General features: G+C 59.7%; 1 protein-coding gene across 1 annotated transcript in view; it reads right to left on the bottom strand.

Moving 5' to 3' along the window:
- Positions 1-22,203, bottom strand: part of PTPRN2 (protein tyrosine phosphatase receptor type N2) — a 748,038-nt gene that overhangs the window by 72,033 nt on the left and 653,802 nt on the right. The window contains exon 14 of the mRNA XM_040464596.1: positions 10,806-11,000. Coding sequence (XP_040320530.1) covers positions 10,806-11,000 — 195 coding nt within the window. The remainder of the gene's footprint in view (positions 1-10,805; positions 11,001-22,203) is intronic.

Here is a 22,203-nt window from a genome sequence, read left to right on the forward strand (position 1 = left end):
ATTCCATTTTAACCTATTTCTACTAATTTCCGCCTTCCAAACGTTTAAATAAAATGTCTGCCCGTGGCATTTGAAACTCTTGCAAGAGCTGTCTTCTAAGCAAGCACTTACTCCTAAGGTGTCTGACTTTCATCAACGGGACATCGCCTTTCCGAAAGATGGAAAGTCAGGAGGACGCGCACGGGAACGAGAGCCCCCGACGGGCCCCCTCGCTCTCGCCTCACCGGCCTGAAGCCTCCGTGTTTGGCAATAAGTAAATCGTTCCATCTGTAAAATCAAAGTTTGACTACAGCTTAGCGCAGGAAACCGGCGTTACCTTCTACAAAGCAAGTTGATGTCCCTGAGCCTTTGATGTGGAATAGAAATCCGAATAGCGTAACTGGAAAAGGAAGCTGTCTGATAAAGCTACTTCTCTATTTATTTCTCAAAAATTACCCGAACAAGAGGAAAGAATGTGTTTGCAAATAGTTTTACAAGTTTCTATCCATATAAATCAATACACGGTCTTTATTAAATGAGAAGATAAGAATTTGATGTCAGCCACAACCGTGTCCCTTTGACGGACGAAAAATACTTTAAGCCGTAAGTCATTCAGGAATCCCATCAATGCACGAGAGGGAAAACGAGTCATGGAAATGCAGGCCTAAGAAAACCAAACCCTGAAAAGGCCTCCTGCTCACAAGTTCCAGCAGGAACGCAGGCTGTCTCAAATCAGCAACATCCGCTGTCCCCTCTGGCACTGTGGGGAGCTGATGGGTGACACCCGGCGGACGTGGTGTCGTGGAGAAATCAGGGTGGCTCGTGGGTTGTGTCTCCACCGGCGTTCCGTGACTCAGGCTGGCTCCTCAAAGTGCTTCCCAAGCGGTTTCTGAAGAGCTGTTTTTCCCTGCCGCGTGCCAGCAGATGCACGTGTCTGGGTGGCCGTCCCCCCCCCCCCCCCAATCGATGATCAATCCAAATGGCCAATTCCAAGTCCTGGTCACAGGAGCAGACTCTCTCCTCCAAGACCTAACACCGACCGCTACCCTCCCCCACCCGACATGAGAGTGTCCGAGGGGGCCGTGTTCATTTTTGCCGGGGGTGGACAAGAGCGGCTGCAGAGGGGAGGCCCCAGGAGAGGAGAAGGAGGGACCCTGTCTCCCAGCAGCCCAGACAGCCCCGCCCCGGAGCAGTGGGCCTCCCCTAAGAAGCACTTTGTTCTCCTTAGGACTTGACGACCCTCTGATGGGGCGCTGAGGGAGAAGGAAGAACTCCAGTGAGTCAGTGGAGGGCACTCCGGAGAGCCTCACAGACGGAACGTTCTCTCCATATCCAGATGGGAGGTGCTGGGTTCTCAGCATTTACGAGAAAACACCTGCGGAAATTCTGAAGTGCTCACGGACACCAGAGCCGTTTGGTTTTTAATTTCCTAAAGCAACAGGCTACCTGCTGTGAGCAATAAACGGGGGGGGGGGGGGGGTGGGGAGGGCAGGAAACACAACACTTGTCTTCCCTTCGCTCGTGGGGGGATGAGGCCCGAGTCCCCGGCGCTCCCCCACCCTGTGGACGTGGACGGAAGCGGGGGCTCGGGCCTCAGCCTCCGTGACCAGCACTTGGCTGGCAAGCATTCTTTTCTCGGTGCCTCTGAAAGGAGGAGCTCCAAGTAGAGAAGAGAAGTGAGCCGATCTCCCAGAAATTACCTTCCCCTTTTAGCGTGAAAAGCTAGAGATAAGACTATTGACCATACTTTCATCTTTTTCCAGCTCAACTGCCGATCGTGTGGGGACTGCCTGCCTTATACGCCCCCAGGTTCTCGGGGTCTGACGGGGGGGGGGGGGGGGGAGTGTGCTGTCGGCTGTCACCCGCCTGCTCTCTGTCCCCGCGCAGCACAGCCACGGAGCCCGGAGCCACCCCTGCCACCAGCTGACTTCATCGCCGCCGCCACACGCGTGCCACCTGGGACTCCTCCGCGGCCACCAGCCGTCAGCAAGCAGGGTCCACCGGGCTGTCCGCCCCACCCGCCGGCCGGGGCTCCCTGCAGCGCGCACCCACAGACGGGCGTGCAAGCGTTTCTGGAGCGAGGTCGCCCCTTTGCCAGCAGACAGGAAAGTGGGGGAACCGGCATGCGTGAGGTCACTGCCTGGCTTCTTTTGACACCAGGTCGCCACCTTTAGTTGTCTTTCCTTATTACCAGGACATAAAGCTCGTTCTCAGGTGCGATTGTCGAGGTGACGTGAAGTCAAACGGCAGTGCACCATTCGCTCTGTGTGCCCTTCATTTAACCCGCATTAAGTCTTCTGGCCCCAGAGACATGAAGGGTGAGTTGACCTGAAGAGCCTCCCCTACGAGACGTGCAGAAATGTTCGACAGACGGCAGAGTCAGCCTTTCACAAGGTTAAGGGAAACCCTCGGACATCCAGAATGAAGAGCAGGTCAAGTGGGAAGCTCATGACCTTGAGGGGGAGCAGGGAAGACTATTTCCTGGACCTAAAACCCAGGGTCTTGGGTTTTTCTGTCTGTTTGGGGTCTTGGGGAAACCCTGCCGGGCAGGAGGGAAGGAGGTGGATGTGGGAGCCCCCCTGCCCCCAGGAACCCCAGAAGACCCCATTCCCAGGGGAAGGGCCTGCTCATGCCACAACGAAGCGTATCTGTTCCCACCTGGATTCAGAATGGGAAGGCGTTTGGACCACAGGCCTCATCTAGGACTGAGGCTGGAAGTTACAGTATGTGGGTGGTCTGAAAATCTCCAGGTAAGGAATTGATATAAAGATGGTCCTGGTTTAACGGTAGTCCAGAGTGTCTGGCCAAGTGACCTCAGAATCTCTCTCGAGTTAAACACCCCTAGCGCGGCTATACAAAATTATGAGAGATAGAAATTACAGAACCCACCAGACAAGAAACCCTCATAAGCAAGTCAGCAAGCACATCAAAGAGCCCGATCAGATTCATAAGAACCTGGATGATAGAAGCATTAGATAGAAACAACCAAGGGGCAGCTGGGTGGCTCAGTCGGTTGAGCGTCCAGCTTCGGCTCGGGTCATGATCTTGCGGTCTGTGAGTTTGAGCCCCCCGTCGGGCTCTGTGCTGACAGCTCAGAGCCTGGAGCCTGCTTCAGATACTGTGTCCCCTCCTCTTTCTGCCCCTCCCCCACTCATGCTCTGTGTCTCTCTGTCTCAGAAATAAACATTAAACAAAATTTACAAAAAAAAAGAAACAATCAAATAATGCATTTATAATGACTGAAGATATTGCAGTGAGGATCGACGGTGTAAGAACAGATTCAAAAAAGAATAAATAGAACAAGTACAAATGAAAAAGATACTCCTTGTAATTATTAATGCAGTGGATGGGTCACATGTCGATTAGACTCTGTGGAAGAGAAACACTGCAAATCTGATAACAGACCTGAGGAAGTCGCCTGGGGGGCAGGACGGAGGGACAACGAGAGGAAATGTGGAAGAGACGGGAGGCCACAGGACACCCTATGTGCTCCCACCAGAGGAGAGAACACAGATGGTCACGTGTAAATTGTGAATGGCCAGTCATTTCTGAGAACTAATGTAAGATCGGGACTGTCCAATGTAGGCACACAGTAAAGCCAGAGCAAAATAAGAATAAAATAGGTCTGCACCCAGAGAGGGCCCAGGGAGATCCCGGAACAACAAAGGTGTAGGGTTCAGGAAGAAAGTAGAGTGAACCCCAAAGGAACGGCCATTGGGCCAGTTGCGAACAGCCTTCTCAACAGCTATGGTATCAAAGAAAACAGCATTTTTAAAGTAATGAGAAAAAATTAACGAGAATTTGACCATTGGCTAATCTATTATACAAGTGTGAGAGCTAATTAAAATCATTTTCAGGCAAACACATCAGAGAACACTGGTCTTGACCCTGTTGGTCCCCAGCTCTCTGGCCCACATGTTCTCTCACCTTGTGGCGAGCGGACACAAGGAAGAGAAGAAGTGAATACATGGCCATCACTTTTCCTGTTCAAGAAACGGTAGCAGTTGCATAAGGATCAAACACAAACCCGCATGCGGTGTGTGGCCTGTGTATGTGTGCTAGCCTCCTGTGTCACCCACTGTTGGCTCCAGTCCTGGGCACTGACTCGGGGACTCTGACAAGGGGTCCCCTTGCCCACTCTGTCTCCCGCCCACCCCAGAGCGCTGCTCCCTCCTTGACCAAGACGGTGCCCAGAACCCCTCGGGGCCAGCGCCCCTCCTCAGTCTCCCCCGCCACCCCACACCTTCATGAGGGATGAAAAGACTTCTGGCGAAAGAGCACGATTTGGCATTTGGCCACGCCCAGTGTTTCCTAGATATTAACCCCTCTCCGCTTCAGATAGATGGCACACTTCTCAGGGGCGAGACACGTACCATCTGGTTCACTTGGGCATTCGGACAATTTAATTCACGGCCTGGCGTATGTGAGAGCTGAGCTAGATGCTGAGGATACACGGGTGGGCAAAAGTCAGTGAATGCTCGCCCACGTGTGGCTTATTTGTGGAACCATGGGTTTCGCGCAATTTCAAAAACTGCTTCTTATATGTTGTTAATTTTGCACACTGATTTGTACATGACAACCCCGTTACTCCATCCCGGGCCTGAAGTGACAGTCCCTGTCTTGTGTCAAAACCAAGCTACCGAGAGTGGCCAGTGTCCCAGCTGCCGAAGGAGCCTCTGGGCACCTCAGGAGCTGGCCATGGGGTGGGGGGCAAGCACTGTTTCAGCCATTCAGACATGGAGCCCTGTCCCCCCCACTCCAGCAGTGAAGGAACCTCGGGAGGAGACACAGGTGATCTCTCTGACACAGAGCACTTGGCCCTGGGGGCCCAGCACCCTGAACACCTGGCTGAGTCATGCCCCACCCTGTGAGACCCTTCCACAGAGTGGGTGGTCATGACCTGCCCTTCCCACGCTGAGCACCTGTCCCCAGGGCCAGTTCTTGGGTAGAAACCGGTCAGGCCTGATGGAAGAACTGTCATGTGCTGTTTGTAAATGCATGAACACTCCCTGGCCACCTCCCTTCCCAGGGAGCCTCTTGGGGACCTGCCTCCTCTCACAGTGACGGGGACGGGCAGGAGGGTGAGGCTCGGACAGGGGAACAGAGCCGTGCCTGGAAGCCGGTGGAGACGTGAACGGTTTGCGAGTCTCTCCCTCAGGTCCCGGGCCAGTGCTGGGGCCGGTGGGGGTGGGGGTGCGACAGTATTACCACTCGCTCAGTCCCCACGGTGCACGGAGGACGCGACAGGAGAGACAGGGGCCTGTCATTGCTTCAAGCTGCAGGACATGGGGTAGTTCAGGCACCAACCCTTGTCACGGGCTCACTGCGCCCCCCACATTCCTGTGCAGAAGCCCCAACCCCCTGACTCAGGACGCAGCCGTATTTGGAAATGAGGCCTTAATGCGGCGATTAAGGTAAAGCGAGGTCGGCGGGAGGGCCCCGATCTGGTGTGACTAGTGTCCTGATAAGAAGAGGGGGTGAGGACACAGACACACAGAGGGACGGCCGGTGAGGACACGAGAGAAGACGACGTCCACGCGTGGGGACGGAGGCCCCCGGGGGGCAGCCACCCCGCCCACACCGTGATCTCCGACTCCCAGCCTCGGGGACTATGTGCCGGTACCAGTGTGTTGCTGACCCCAGGACAGGTCCCTTGAGGCCCAAAGACCCCACGGCAGCCAGGCCCTCGTGCCCCTTCAGGCTCCTCTTACTGATGTCACCACACAGGACGCCCCCTGGCCGGCTCACAGCACTGGCCCGCGATTCTTACGCACGGGAAACACCGTCCTGAGGCATTGAGCCTGCCCACTCGGTAGCTCAGTGTGACTTTTCAGACGGTTCTTTTCTGTTCTCACTGAAACGTATCCACATCGGGCGTCGTCAGTGTGCCTCTCTCTCGGAGGGCCTCATCGGCGCACAGAGGAGGGACGAGGGTGACGCGGTGTCACCACGAGGTCGAGTCCGGTGAACTCTCCCTGGGGTCCGTGGTTCGTACCATGAAAACGTGCGGCACGTCTACGCGGCGGGCGGTGGCAGCCCTCCAGGGACACTTCTGGAAGGAAGGGCGTGTAGCTCCCAGACGTAGGAAAGGTTGCCGTATCTCACGCACAACAAGAGAAGTGGAAATTAAAGCCGCTTTTGAGCAGCCTTCCCATGCAGCGGTGGGAAAGATGAAGGCTGGCCAGCGCCCAAGGCCGGGGGCGTCCGGGGACACAGGCACCGTGTGCGCCATGGTTGGTGGGACGGCCCATCGGTCAGACGTTTTGGCGGGAAGTCTGCCAACATCTCTCGAGATAAGCGGGAGGCATCCTGGGTGACCCAGGGTCTTGCGGAAATTGAGCCCACGATTCCTTTCACGCGGGCTGTGTGCTTGGAACGTTCGCGTGCGAAAGCTGCCCGCTACCCTCAGCAGGATAAAACAGAGAAACTGCTGGACGTCGAGTCACGGAAAACTACGGGACTGTACGGGTGGTGGCTCCGGGGGAGGGGCCGGCCACCGTCACCGTGAGGACAGTGGCCACCGAGCCGCAGGTGCTGGCCCGGGGCTCCAAGGGCAGGGCCACGGGAGGAGGAACGCCAGGAGCCACAGAACCAGGTCCTTTTAGGAAGACCGGCGGGTGCCGGTTCTCCAGATGAAGGTGCCCGAGGCCCTGCTCCATCCCGCCGGCTCCCCATGCGCGCGTCCCGAGTAGGCAGGGGACTCAGGACACCCTTGGCTGGTGGGAGGCAGCGGGTCAGAGGGGAGTCCGGAGTGGATGCGGGCATACAGGGGGTGGTGCAGGTGGAGTGCTGGGTGCGGCGGGAGATGCGGGGGGCACTCACCTCCCGCCTCTCCCCTGCGCACGTGTCCCTTCTCCCCTGCGCACATCTCCCCTCTCCCCTGCGCACACATCTCCCCTCTCCCCTGCACACATCTCCCCTCTCCCCTGCGCACACATCTCCCCTCTCCCCTGTGCACACATCTCCCCTCTCCCCTGCGCACACGTGTCCCCTCTCCCCTGTGCACACGTGTCCCTTCTCCCCTGCACACACATCTCCCTTCTCTCCTGTGCACACGTGTCCCTTCTCCCCTGTGCACACATCTCCCCTCTCCCCTGCCCACCTTCCCCTCCCCCGTGCACACATCTCCCCTCTCCCCTGCGTACACATCACCCCTCTCCTCTGCTCACACATCACCCCTCTCCCCTGCGCACACATCTCCCCTCTCCCCTGTGCACACATCTCTCCTCTCCCCTGCGCACACGTGTCCCCTCTCCCCTGTGCACACGTGTCCCTTCTCCCCTGCACACACATCTCCCTTCTCTCCTGTGCACACGTGTCCCTTCTCCCCTGTGCACACATCTCCCCTCTCCCCTACGCACACGTGTCCCCTCTCCCCTGCGCACCTCCCCCCTCTCCCCTGTGCACACGCCCTTCTGCAGCCACCAAACCTACAGCAGGTTGCTCCTCCCTTCTCCCTGGCGGAAAGCCTGCAGTCCCAGTGCATTTTTGTGCACTCATCCCAGCACTTGGTCTCGTCGCCCTCACCTGGGAAACGGGGCTGATGTCGGCTCCCCCCTCACGGGGTCTGAGCAGCGGCTGCTGTGTGAATGTTCAGTGATGCCCATTCCTGCCTCGTACTCCGAGGGCGAAGGAAATCACACTGCAGATTCACCTTCAACGTGGGCGGAGATGTATTTTTAAGAGACCATCCAGCACCGTTTTCCTGAATTCGGTTTTCTATTCCTTCGGTCGTAATGGGGACAGCACCAAGCCAACTTTCCCTCCGTGTCCCCGCTCCCTGTGTACCAGTCCCCAGCTTTCCAGCCTGTACAAAAGGGCACTGAGGCTGGGGTAGACGCGTCCTGGCCGCTCCTTGCACACTCTCGCGTGTGTGCGTCCTCTGTTACGCCTGCTTCACGGAGGCACCTGTGTCCTGGGGACTCTGGGGACAGTGACCTGTTCTTGGCACCTACTGCGCAGCCATGCTCCAGCTTCCGAGAGCAAATGTGATATGGAAAGGGTCCTTTTTAACAGCTAAGTTCAAAGGCAATGCCTTCCCTCACAGCGTCTCCCCTGTCTCTCCTCACACGTTCAAGACACAGTGAAGTTTACAGTAGTTCTCTGACTTCCCAGGTCACTTGTTTTTCAGAGCCCTGCAAGTAGCCCTGAGGGTACACCGCCCTGGTCCCCTGCAGACACTCAGAAGCCCGCCAGGCTCCTCCCTTCCTGTCTCCCTCCTCCCGGATGCCCCTTCCTTCTGCGAATATCACGAATATCACCGCGCCCTGACTGGCCACCCGGCCGGCCGGCCGTGGCTCAAGCTTGTGGGACCCAGACCCAGCACCACCTCCCTTGGCGTCACGAAGCCTGGGGTCCACAGACCGGCCTCCCAGGACCCCTTTCTTGAGCCGACCCTTCGGTGCCCCAGCAGGGCAGTTCTGATGCCCCTGGTCTGAGCAGGAAGACCAGCTCGTTGGGTGGAGTGTTTATTTCTAGAGTTCTCTTCCTATGGCTTCCAGGCAGGAGATCACAGCGCCTTGCACAGGCAGCCCTGGATGCTACAGCAGAAAGTGACCAGGAGACCAAGAGGGGACTCCTTCCCCAGCTGAGCCTGCGTCCCCCAGGCGAGCCTCACCCTAGGCCGACTTGCTTCCCAGGCGAGCCCCGCCCCCAGGTCCACTGCTCCTGAAGGTGCTCTGACGCGAGGATCGACATTTGGCTTAACTTCCCCGGCACTTATGCCTTCAAACGTGCGTCCCATCCTTGGCTGAAGAAAACGTTCCGATTTTGCACACTGGCCGCAGGTTGTAGTGACGAGTATGCTCTCCAGATAACCTGGCCCTTCTTACCTTGTGGGGTGCTCCTTGCTCCCACCTTGTGCAAACGTAAACAGCCCTGCTGTGGATTCCATTCTACCCATAAGGCAGAATGTCACAACTACCTGAGGTGCAGGGAGCGGCGGAATATCGGAACGGTTGGCGCCTGGGATTTGCCTGGACCCTGCATAATTTATCCGATGGTCTTTGAATCCTTCGCGTGTAGTTCAGGAAGATCATCGTGTAGCTGTCTGATAAACACTGAAGTTTCCTTACGGAGGGTCGAGTTGACTGATCACCGCAGAATTATCTTTCTTGTAGGCTTAATGAGTTAGAAGGTCAGGCGTTCCGGCGCCTTCCTGAGGTTCTGACACACGCAGGTTTCTACAGGTTGTGCTTGGGAGGGGGAGGGCCATTTGTGAACCAATAATGGAGCTCCAGTTACTGTTGGCCATGACTCTGGCCCAGCCAGAGTGTGCTCCATGGCCTTCCCCATTCCCTACGGGAACGGACTACGGTTTCAGCGCCTAAAAGAGGAATCATTTTACCTGCTTTTAGTGAGTGAGAAGTTTTGTAAAAATGCTAAGTGGTTCACTTATGCCAATGGCCCCAGGCCTCTGGGCTCTGCACAGGGGAAGTGCTTGGGATGAAGATAAGTGTGTGTGTGGGGGGGGGGGAGGAACGATGACACAGGGCCTGAACCCACGTGTCAAGCCGGGTCAAAGGACAGTGGGGACTCCTGCATGAGGCAGCAAGTGCTGAGAGCCCCATGCACGAGCAGGTGGACTGAGCACAGACCGTGTTTCCACCAAGGGTCAGGACGTGGGAGGAAAGGCGGGGCGGGAACCAGGAGCGGGGATGTGGGAGGGGCGGGCTGGCTACCGGAGCCCCTCCCAGGAGGCGGGTCGTGGTGGAAGAAGGTTCTGGTTAGGAAGGGGAAGGGACCGCCCCAGTTACCCAACTGCAGTTCCTTCATCTTGGACGTCCAACCCCCAGGATTCTGGGAGACACGTTTCTGTTGTTATGGCCCCCAGTTTGCGGTATTTTGTTGCAGCCGGAGTGGACCAAGCTGCCGGCTTCCTGGGGGGGTCTCACCAGCCTATATTGTCCATGAACAGACAAGGAAACTTTCCGCAAAATCAAGCGTTTAAAGACAGCCGACACAACTTTCGGGGCCCCTCCCACGCTGACACTGGGGACGTAGGCCAGACCATGAAAACCACTGCCCTGATCTGGGGGTGTGTCGGCCGCCGCACAGGGCTCTGCTGCTCATTGCCCGAATCCGAATCCGGGAGGAGACCGATGGCTAGCGGCTTAGCGCGTCAGCTCTACAAGCGGGAAACGGGAGGTGGTGGCCCACCTTCAGAAGAAAGCCATTACGTAAGAGGGGCTGAATCAGGAACAGTTCTCTTAGACTCAGACACAGCCTCTCCACGCACGGGCCTCGAGGACGACACTTGGTTTGGGAAGAGACAGGACAGGGACAGATTCGTCCCCCGACACACAGGAGGGAGGGTCCCAAGGTGGGGGCTTCCGCTCCAGGGTCTCCAGGGTCTCTTCTTACGAAAGAGCTGCGCTCTGAGCCCCCGCCCCTGCCCCCAGGCACTTTTAATCAGAAGCAGGAGGGGAGGGACATTTGTCTACCCAAGCCAGACGCTGGTCTGGACGACAGCAGTGCACACAGTAGGCACCCACTGAAAGCAAGACAACCAGGATGGAATCCCGACGAGGTGTGTGGGGGGCACGCGGTCTAGGCAGAAGACTGGGAAGACCCCGGCATCCGCACATCCTCATCCTGCCTTAAACGAGGAGGACTGGGTCAGCGGAGCCCGGACATCCTGGGTCTTCGTCTCCGGCTGGCCAGCTGCCCGACACGGTCAGGTTTGTTGCTGACGGTTCTGAAGCGGCCGGGTGTGTGACGGATGGGACGCAGGGGCGTCGTAAGCCCCGCCCTCCCCGCCCCCACTCGCTCCCCTCCTGGCGGACGTGGGCACGGCCCTTCCCGACAGCACGGACGGCGGGCCTTACCAGGACCATGTGGCCGGTGGAGATGTCCATGTGGGGCTGCACCGGCTCCTCCGACCAGGATGACGTGCTGCTCCGGGCGGAAGGGCTGGGCATCGGCCCGTCGCTGAACTGGGACGAGACGCTGTTGATGCGGGTCGTGTGCGGGCCCTCCGGGCGCTCCGACGTGCGCGTGGCCATGCGCTGCCGGCACAGCTCCTGGGGGACGGTGAGGGCAGGTTAGTGTGGCCTCCCCCCGAGCCCTGCCCGGCCCGAGAGCCGAGGGGCACGTGGGGCTCTCCCCTGCAGCCATGCACACGCGCACACAGATCACACACACGGATGCGCACACCCGGCCACACACGCACAGACACATAAATACTCAATACGCGGACATGTACACAGACAGATACACACATATAGGTGGGTACGCATGCCCCCAAGACAGATACACAGATTCAGGCAAAAGGGCCACTGGACCGAGCCCGCGGCGACACTGGACCACGCGCAGAACCATGCCACGTGCAGGCTGAGCCAGGCATCTTCCTCTCCTCTTCAGAAGATGGGTCACAGAGGCAGAGAAGGGTGTGCGCTGTGCTCTCAGCTTGGTGCCACGGTCAGGCGCTGGGGGGAACCGCCTCTGTGTGGTTCTTCCGTTTTTCCCCAAACGATGCCCAAACGGATAAGAGCCCCCACAGAAGATAATAAACGAAATCACATACGAAAAGGGAAGTACGCGGTTCATGGAAAAGGGTTTGCTTCCTTGACCAGACCCCCAAAGACAGAGTTTCCAGATCTAAAGGAAAATCTCGGCACAACGGCCAAACGGAGCTTCTGTCTGGCCACCGCAGGGTCCCCGCCATCGCCACGCAAGGCGGACACGGCGCTCAGAGACGGGGGCGCCTGGTGGAGTCGCTCGCTAGCTGCTGGCTGTCATCGGACAGTCGGCCGGGACGCCCCCCACTTCTCACTAGCACAATAACCGTGCAAGGGCTCTGGTGTCATGATCTCACGAATTCCATCCTTTGCTCCCTGAAAATATCACTGTCACTTGAGCCATCAAAATAAAATGATATCGAGAGAAAGTCTGTAAGGGAATCTGAGCCCAGGAGGGGAATTAAACACGCATTCACGGGACAAGATGCCGGGGAGCGGCAGGGCTCCCGCGTGCTCCTCCCTTCCCGGTGCTGGTGCCCAGCCGTCCCTACCAGCCCCACGCACCAGGGCAGTGGCTGATGCCCACAGAACGCTCACACGTTTTCCTGAACCTTCCACGTGGCTGCCATCTTCCTCAGTGTTAGAGAGCTTCAGAAGGCCGCCGCCACCGTAGAGAAGAGACCTCTCTGGGCGCAGCTCCCAGGGGAGGCACGGCACATGGGCCTGGAGCTGGGTGGCCGCGCCGCTGGGACAGGTGCGCTGAGGGGAGCCCCACGGGCCCCACCGCACGAGCCCTCTGCCCGCCAGAGCCGTGGGTCTTGGGAGCAGGGCTGTGGGGGTCCCGAGGAGCGGGGGTAACGTCAGGCACGAGGCCACCGCGAGGACGGCAGAAGGATGGCAGGGGAGCCACTGTGCGTCCCCTGCGTCTGCCCACACATGGTTTTCACACGATGAGTCTGTTTAAAAACCCAGCCAGATTTTCTCACAATCTTGAAAACAAACAAACAAGCCCCAGACACAACGGGTTATTTTAATAAGGTAGATGGTGTCAGTTAACCCTTCTTTCCCGTGGGTGAAGTTCACCTGCAAGAATAAGCAGTACGTCCGACCGAACCTCAAGGCCACGCCACCGAAGGCCAGGAGGGCGCCAAACATTCCTCCAGGAAGGAGCGCCCCTGGGGAGGAAGGTTCGGGATGGCTGCGATTTGGTCACTAAGAGACAAACTAGGTCAGCTAGGTGACCCCCCAGGACTGTGCGGGGATCGGGGACGACCACTCTCTCTCTCTGCTCGAGGGAGACCGCGCAATCTCGGGCGGGCGGGCACATCACGCGAGGTCTCCGGCTCGAGTGTTTCCACTTTAAAAACGGAAGTACTCATCTTGTTACCGTGAGAGGCCCGTGCGGTGGCCGCCGGAGAAAGTCTTTGGTCATTCCTCAGCAGGTGGTGCAGATGTCAGTGCCACAGAAATGAACAGTCCCAAGGGCCCAGCGAGTTCAAAGATATTTCTAAAGAAACCGCAGAATTTTGGAGTCGGAAGAGGCAGCAGATCGCCGGTGAGACCTCTCTTGGCAGGCGACTCAGCGGCTGGCTGGAGGCTCCGGGGGGCCGCTGGGGGCTGCGACCTGGGCCCAGCTCGCTGCAGCGCCACTCAGTGCTGGTGCTCCTTGTAGGTCTTTCTTGAAAACAACGCAATTCTCACAGGCAGAGGGAAGGCTCCAAGAAGAGGTGGTCCCAGCCTGCGTCCCAGGGCAGTCAGTGCACATCTGCCCTCCGGGCACCTTGGTTGGACAGTGGTCACCCCAAGAGCGAGGGAGCGGCTCTGGCTGGACCTGGGGGGGCACCACCTGGGGGGCCCACTGCCGTGTTGGCGGGGGAGTGCCGGGGGCCCAGGCTGCTCCCATCACATTCTGTAGATACAGGTAAAGACACAGGCCACCTGCTCGGATGGGACTTTGATTTTGAACTGACCGCTGTCCAGTTTCTGTATGATGAACCGAGCCAGCCGCTAAGACCATGCGCCTCTGGTGGGAGGGGAGGGGAAGGGAGGGGAGAGGTGAGGAGGGGAGGGGAGGGTCACGTCGGAAGTGGGTTCTTGGGTTTGAAGCCACCGCACACCCGAGGGCCTTGAGGCCTCCACTCCGTGGGGGCCCGTCTGACCTTGACCTGGGATGACGGGCGGTCGCAGGCAGCTGTGCTCCCCTTGCGCCCCCAGCCAGGGTGGGACAGGCACCGGGAGAGTTCGCCCTTGGGACGCAAACAGCCGGGTGTTCGGCGCTGTCTCGGGAGGGATTCCACCTGGAATCCAGGGCCCAGGAAACGGCTTCGCCAGAGGAATGGAGACCCGGGCCGTAACGTGTGTTGACCCGCAATTCTTCTCCTCGGGCTCCAAGAAATGGCTCCCCCGTTCACAGCACCTGAGCGACAATGCCTGCTTCCCGTCCTCGCCTCAGCACTCACTGGCTGTGTGACCTCAGGCAAACCGCCTAGCCTCCCCGTGTCCCAGCTTCCTCACCTGCGAAACCAACCTCATGGTTCTTGTGGGGACTCAACAAGGTCTCATGCTCAGAACCAGCCTTCAGCACGGCCTGGCACATTATTAGCTATTGGTATTTATCCAGCATCTGGCGGTCCACACGTACCGTTCCTAGATGCCGGGAGTGACCGTTGAGTACGACCAGCCGGACCCTGACCTCCCCGTGCCCATGGTCCAGGCCAGAGCCGTTGGGTGTTTTGGGGGACGGGAGCCGCCGGGCAGGGGCCTCCCGGGTGAGATGCTCCAGATCTGAGGGCACCTTTCGCCGGGCCTTGTGAGGGAAAGCGCAGGCCCAGAGGGGCTAACGCTTCCAAGCGGACAGAGCCCCCGGCAGGACACAGGGGAAAAATCGGAAAGATGGCCCTGGCCCGAAGCTCTCCAGCGGCGTTCTACAGGTTCGCGCATCTCGAACCTTCGACGTGCCTGCCGCCACCGGCGTTCTGCCTCGGAAGCAAGCGGTGCAAGGCTGGGCGGTCTGTGCGGGCAGAAACGCCAGTCAGAGGCCGGGGCCCCGAGGGAAGCCGCCATTCACCTGCGGCCACCTTCACCTCTCCTTCACCTCTCGTCACACCGCCCCGCAAGCCCATCGTTGCTGAGACACGGGCGTCGTGACTGAGGTTCTCACGGGACCCACCCAGGGGCCGGCTGTTCCAGACGCATCCCCGGGGTTTGCGTGGTGGCTTCTGCCGGGCTGGGGTCCGAGCTCTGCCCTGGGAAGGAAGCAGCCGCCAGGGGTCGACGCTCCCTGTGCCACTCCTGTGACCTTGGCGAACCGCTAACCTTCTCCCGCCGCATCTTCCTACCGTGAGACCCGGGAAAGCACCGCATGCTGACCTGACCCCCCCTTCCCCCCCGTCACGGGGCTGCCGCGTGTGCGTCACGGTAACAGAGGGTGGGCACACACCCGGCGAGGGCCCTGGGACAGCGTGCCGCACGTGGTCCGTGGACTGCGAGGGGCGAGCCCCAGCCACTGGCGCCCCCCCCGCGGTGCCCGTCCGTTTGAACCGTTGGGTCGGATGGACACGCCCACCAGGAGGGGACACAGGCCAGGCTGTTCCGGAACCCCGACTGTGAGCCCCCACAGGTGCAAACCGTGTCCCCCTCTCCCCCTGCTGCCAGGTCAGCTCCATGCGGTCCCAGGAAGCTCCGGACGCCCCCAGGGAGGCTTCTCTGCCCACGGGAGAACTCTCTGGGGGACTCACCGTGTGCCCTTCTAATTAGTGCTTTAGGTTGATTATGGCTTGAAGATTAATAATAGAAATGCTGTGTTCTGACCAGACTCTACTCTTACCTTATTTTATAATATTTTTATTTTTTCAAGTTTTGCTTTTGAGAGAGAGAAAGACAGAGAGAAAGGGTGGAGGAGAGGCAGAGAGAGAGGGAGAGTGAGAATCCCAAGCAGGCTCTGCGCTGTCAGCACGGAGCCTGATGCGGGGCTCGATCCCATGAACCGGGAGATCGTGACCTGAGCCGAGATCGAGTTGGACGCTCAACTGACTAAGTCACCCAGGCGCCCCTCCTTACTGTTACTTTAAAACCAAAATTTCCTAAGGACAACTGAGCTTCTCTTTAAGAGACAAGATGCGGACTGTGACCTGACTCACATGATGTGGCCGGGGCCAGGCCCAGGACCCCACGCGGTGCACACAGCAAGCTCTCAGCACAGCTGTCTGGCCCCCACGCCCTCCCCAGACTGGCCTCTGGGGGACACTGTTCATCTGAAAGTCTCACCTACACCAAGAAGGGTGATCCAGGTGACACAGAGGCCCGTGGAGGCGTGAGCCCCCGACCCCTGAGGCAGCGGTCCAGCCGTGGGCACGAGGGGTGGGGGGGGGCTCAAGCCTTTACTTAAAATTTACCGTGAGGTTTACCGCACCAGTTTCCGCTACACGGAGCCGGGTCAGACCAGAGCACTTCCCGGCTGTTAGCGGCCTCCGTTTACTCTCAGACTCATGCGGGGCCCGCGTAGGACGAACAGACACTCAGACAAACACCAGTCCCAGGAACACTCCGTGAGTACCATTCTGCTGCGGGTCAAATACAGGCCTGGGGCTGTCTGTGGGGGGCGCCCCGCGCGCAGGGTGCCAACGATGCCCAGGGCAGGCTGCAGGCGCGCTCCGGAAGCAGTGTGGCTCTGATTTCTTTCGTTTACGACCTGGCAAGTTCCCCGGGTCAGGCTGCGGAGGCCACAAAAGGGAAGCGGGTGCAGACGCAGGCTCATGGACGACGTCGGCAGCGAGGCAAACTCTGCGATGTCACGATACCTTCGCCCTCCGGAACGCGGCACCCACTCAGGGACCCGGGCATCCTGCCCTGGGCGCAGGAGGCATTTCTCCCAAACGCGTCTTCGCTGGAAAAGGTCGTGCCGCACCTTCCAGACCCGTCGTCAGAAAGTGAAACCCTCACGATGTTTAGCATCCAGACCAACTCCACTTCGGGTTTTAAATGACCACTTTAATGAACACGATCCTGGGTGTTCATCTCGGCCACCGTGCGTTTATAAGACAATGACAGTCTTCCTGGAGGAGTTCGTGTGATCCAGCGGCCAAGAGGCAGTGAATTATGAAGGAAAAAGAGGGGCAGGTCTAATCAAACGAATCTCTTGGTCACAGACCCACACGTGGGGCCACCCAGCAGGTCATCGCATGACTCCCTCCAGACGGCTCCCTACTCGGCCGTCCTCGGCCCGCTCACGCCGCCCGGCGCCGTGTGCCCGAGACCCGGGCCTGCCCGGTGCCGCGTCCTCTGCACGTGTGGTGTGCACCCTCTCGACCCAGACAGCTCCCTGAAGGTCCACGGATCACCCCCGGGAGCTTCACCAAGTCTGTTTTCTTTCCTCATCCGATGCCTACTTTTTAGCAGAGAAGAAAACGCCAATGCCAGCGTGAGTTGAAGACTTGTCTTCCAGGGAGCCAAGGGGGAAGTCACTCATTCAGGACCGCGATGCTCCACATTTTCAGGACATCCACCTCTGGAAAGGGGTCCTTCCGGAGACATCTACTCAGTCGGCATATCTGCCCTGTACCTCCTTAGCAGTCTGCCCTCCGAACCTAGGTGTGCGGAAGGTTCTCAGGGAAAACAGATGTAAACCAGTTCACCTTCCTGAGGGGAAGGAGGCACACGGTAGTGAGAAGACAGACACGGCTTCGCAGGTGATCTCCACAGTGGTCGCTGTAGATGGTCAGTGAGCCTCTGCCCTTGGGAAGCACGTATCCTAGACCACTGGTGTCGCAGGGGAAGTCCCACGGCAGAAAGACAAACCCATCGGCGCTGGAGAACACGGGCCCGGGGCGAACGAACCCCAGTGTGCAGTCGCAACGGGGGGCCGACGGCAAGGTCCACGGGCCCGGATCACCGCAGCCTGAATCTGGGGTCACGACAGGGCAGCACAGAGCTGGCAGGGCTGACGGAGGGAGCACGCGGACGAGGCACTGGCACGGACCGGACGCGGGGCCACACGGCTCCCTGCCGAGGCCCCCTTCTCGAGGGAGCAGAGGAGGTCAGGACACCAGGTCAGGCCCCAACGCCGCCCCGGCCGGACCACGGCACCACGGGCCGCGTGGAACCCAGTGTGACGACCGACCACGGTCTTTGGCAAGGGGCACCCTTGCCGGAGCAACCAGAGTAATGCGACTCCTAAAAAAGAAGAGTGTCTCAGGCCCCTGAATTTAAGCGCTCGATCCCAAAGTCAACACGAGAAGCCTGTGCCACACTGTTTAAAACATCCGAAAGGTTCCTGGTCTGTCAGGAAAGGCAGAACACGAGGGCCCGCACCCCCGTGCTCACAAACTCTTCAGATTCAGAACCTCGGCGTCTGTAGCGTGGGGCTGTCCCCAGCGTGTCCTGAGCCCACAGACACCGTGTCGTGGGGTGGTCCCGCCACTCATGCGCACCCGAGGGCCCCCGGGCCCCTCGGGCAGAGTCAGCGTGGGGTTTGCTCAAGCCCAGAGAGCTCTACATGTCAGAGTGGATCCTTGGGGTGCAGGGTGCCGGCTGAGGAGTCCCTGGGGGGCAGGGTGCGGGCTGAGGAACAGGCCTACACGGCGCGGGCCGACCCCGCGGCCGTCACCTCCTGGAAGCGGCCTGCGAGCCGCTACTCTTGCCGCTGAGGCCCTGGGCTACCTCTGTAGAGCCTCAACCTATTTTATACGTCTTTGTAACGCAATTCGCAAGATAAGTTGAAGAGGATTCTGGGGGCGGAAATCCATCCATACACATAATCATGCAAATGTCTCACTTCTCAACTCTTCGTCTGATGGGGGAGAAGTGCAGAGTGGGAATCACCCCGAGAGAGAGGACCTGTCATTCCCAAATTCCGCCGAAAGAAAGACCAAGACGACAAAGGCTTCAGAAAACCCTCTTTGTACCTTTCGAGGAACAATGGGAACAAAGCCCGAGTGTGTACACAGAGGACGGCTGGAGTCTTAGGGGTATTTGCAGAGCGTAATTTGTGGTAACAGGGCAGAACCGAGGAGGGGCGCACAAAGCCGCCGGGAAGGAGGGGCGTTCATTAGGGTGGGCCGCGGACGGAGAGAGGCCAATTACCCCGGCCCGGATAAAACACCGAGAGAGCACGCTGAAAAGGGACCGGCCTCTCTGGGGAGGCGCCCGATCTCCAGCTCGGAGGGCACGGCGGACCCGACAAACAGCAAAAACGAGGCGCACAAAGCACCCCCAAGGCGGCCTCGCGGGGACGGCGGCGGCGGGGGGGCGGAGGGGGGGACGGGGCGGCCGCGAGTGGCCAGTTTCACCGGAAGGCCGCAGAGCCCGTGGGACAGGGAGGTCTTTATCGCAGGCCCTCCGATCTGGAAGCAAAGCCAGGGAGAACCCGGGAGGGCAGGACGCACGGAGACAGGCCCCCCCCCCCCCCCCCCGCCTGCCGGGGGAGAGCGGGAGGTTTTGGTTTCGTTTCTCATTTTGGTCTTTTTCTCCCCCAAATGAAGCACGTATGACTTTTGTAACGAGAGAAACCAGAACAAGGTGTGTTTTAAAATGCGTCCAATTCTCCCCTCGATAGGACGAAGCTAAGTGAAACGTTTAGAAAGTACGCGTGGGGAGGAGCATGGGAGGCAACATCCCGGGGTGTCAACGCGGCTGTGATGCGTCACCAAGGAAAAACAGCACGTGAAGACACGACCACGTCTCGTGGAATCACCTCCGTCACGGGCTGCTGTTTCATCATAAGGCCGGACGTGACCTAGGAGGAGCTGCCTAGGCCTACATTCTGGGCCAGCCAGGCCGCCCGCGGACACGGCAACTCCGGACCTGGTTTGGGAGAGCTGTTTTACATAAACGTTCTCGCCATAAATGGCGTATCTGATTAGCACTGCGGGGGAGAGAGACACGGGCACCGTGCTCCCCCCGACATCCCGGGGCCCCCTGAGCCCCCTTGCAGCCGCGGGGGGACCGAGGGCCACGGCCGTCTCTGGGGGAGAACCGGAACCCCCTCCCCGCCCGCCCTCCGCGGAGTCAGAGCCAAGGCACACACCCCGTGGCCCTGTCCCTCGTCTCGGCCGGAGCCACACCGGTTCCCTGGATGGAGTGCCCGGTCCACGGCCCAGTCCACGTTACCTGGCGTGTGACACGTGGCTTGTCTTAGGGCACGGCCCTGCCCCCTCCGGTGGACCGCTCGGGGATTTCGACCGGGGGGGGGGGCATCACGCACACAGCCCGTCACACCCCATGGGAGGGACGTTTCTCCAGGGCAGACCCTAGGTCGGGCCCCAGGACTTCTGCAGGGCATCACTGACCCCGACCTCTAACTGGAGATCGGGGACCCCGCCCCCCCACCCCCACCGCCTTCACCCCAATAACCACGCGGGCTGCAGACCACGGCCCTCTGGCTGGACGTGCAGCTGTGTTACTTTCGGCGCCACTTTCCACAACAGTCGTAACGTAACCCAAACAGCTCCCTGGTACGCAGTGTTTACCGAGGAAAACGGAGTGATTTTACCCCATTTTGCAAGATGTTTTCTCGAAATAAAACTTAAAGATGCAGACACATTTTAACTCACAGGAGCGAAAATACTCTTCGACACGCTTCTGAATCCAGAAGGGTCTTGCAGGAGTCTGACGCAGGAAGGAAAGCGGCCGCTTCCCTCCGCCGTCCGCCCCCAGCCCCAGAGCGGCGGCGATAACCCCTCCCCTGCTCCTCAAGGCGCACGGCACACCCCACACGTGGGCTCTGAGCAGCGGTGCCCCGTGCTGCTCTCCCCCTGGGTGTCGAGCACGGGCGGGAGGCCGCGGCAAACGCTCACCCACTGGGGCGCCCCGTCGGGGTCCGCTGCTCTGGGCCGCCCAGGAGCCGGAACTGGGTGCTGCTGCAGGAAGGGGGAGGCTGTGTGCTGGCCCTTGGAAGGCCCCGGAGAGAGCCCAAGAGCCTCATCCAGTCGGGGGACTCCTCCGGTCTCAGAAGCCGCAGGTGGCGTGCAGACAGGCGCGGCCCCACACGCTCGACTTCGTCCAGACGTACGTGATGCGCCCGAATCCAAGCAGGCCGCACCCCCCCTTCTCAGGGGCTGCCCCTCCAAGGCACTCTCTCCCCTCGCTCGGCTCTTGATAAACATCAGACTGAAGTCAGGGAAGAGCCACGAAGATAAAAACAGAGGAAGGAAACACATCATTTCAATAAACGTCCCCGTACAGCCCAGTTAACCACGGTTCGCGCCGTGGCCGGGAGCTGGAACCCGGGACGTGGGAGACGGCCTGTCTGACATGCGGTTCCCACACAACTGGCCGCCACTGCAGCCCGGAACAGCCCGCCAGGCCGCATCTGCACGGCAGATCAAACAGCAGACACGAGCCCCAAACTTGTTGGGCCCCTGGAGCCGGTGACCCTCCCGCCACTAAGTTTCACCGGTTCCCGCGAGGCCAGCGACGGCTCCGGAGCTCACAGGTTCCGCCCGACCTCCGTGCGCAGAGCCAGTCTCCAGCGCCCTGAACACACGCTTCAAATGCAGACGATCTAGGGGCGCCTGGGTGGCTCAGTCGGTTAAGCGGCCGACTTCGGCTCAGGTCACGATCTCGCGGTCCGTGAGTTCGAGCCCCGCGTCGGGCTCTGGGCTGACGGCTCGGAGCCTGGAGCCTGTTTCCGATTCTGTGTCTCCCTCTCTCTCTGCCCCTCCCCCATTCATGCTTTGTCTCCCTCTGTCTCAAAAATAAATAAACGTTAAAAAAAAAAATTCAAATGCAGACGATCTGAAGTCTCCAAGTCCGTCAAAGCTAAACCCCAGGCCTCTTCGGAGTGGCCTGGGCCCACGTGGCCTAAGGGGTGAGCGGCCGTTTCCCACAAGAAACTCCTGGCACTTTCCTAACTTTCTTCTCGCTCCCAAGGTGATGAATTCTCGTCACTGGTTCATCGCCCTCCCCGCGTGGCTCCATCCCGGGTGCTCCCCGTGGGGGCTCTATTCTGGATGCGCAATGGCCTGGGGCGCAGTCCGCATGCTTCCCCCCAGCCGGCCGCTCCCACGCCGGGGCCCTGTGTCGGCTGGCTCTTACGGAGCACCAAACACCCCCCTGCAAGGTGAGGTGCGTTCACGACACGGATCTGGCAATCCAGGAGACCCGGGTGCTCCCCACATTCTCGGGAGGACCCGACCCGGAAGGAACCGCCCGCACCGGTGGGGAGGGAACTCCAGATGTGCGGACCAGTGACGACGGACTAGCCGCACACCCGAGGCCACGTCAGGGTGAAAGAAAGGGTCCGATGAAAGGGTCTCGCCATTGAAAGCACACAGGCCATCCTGGGCCGGGCGGGAAGGCTCGGTGAGGGTGTGGGGTCTGAGCAGGCTGACAGATGGGAATGATCTGGAAGGATAAAGCCGAGTGGGAGGGCTTTCAGCGTGAGGGGGGGCGGTCTGCACAAAGGTCCAGAGACAGAAAAGCACAGGGGATATTCCAGGGGCTGCGAGGAGCCGGCCGGGGACACAAAAGGTATTCACTCCTTCTTTTCTGCAGCGTCGCCTAATTAAGCCAAAGGGCAGGGCCCGGGGGGGCGGGGGCAGGAGCGGTCACCCACGCAGCTGCCTCTGCACTTCGTCCTGGGGCCCAATTATTCCCTCTGAAGCTGCTCTCAATGGCGACCTCGCCGGGCGAGGCCAGAGGAGAGAGCTCCGAGGAGCCGGGGTCTGGTGGCTTTGCTGCGGCAGGCTGGGCCACCACCGCGAGCCCCGTCCTGTGTTGGCCTCACGTCTGTTTCCTCGGCCTCCGAGGCCCTGTGAGAGCTTCTGAG

Source organism: Herpailurus yagouaroundi, unplaced genomic scaffold (genome assembly GCF_014898765.1).
Source record: "Herpailurus yagouaroundi ecotype Mexico unplaced genomic scaffold, PumYag 483, whole genome shotgun sequence".
In the NCBI taxonomy this organism is placed as follows: domain Eukaryota; kingdom Metazoa; phylum Chordata; class Mammalia; order Carnivora; family Felidae; genus Herpailurus; species Herpailurus yagouaroundi.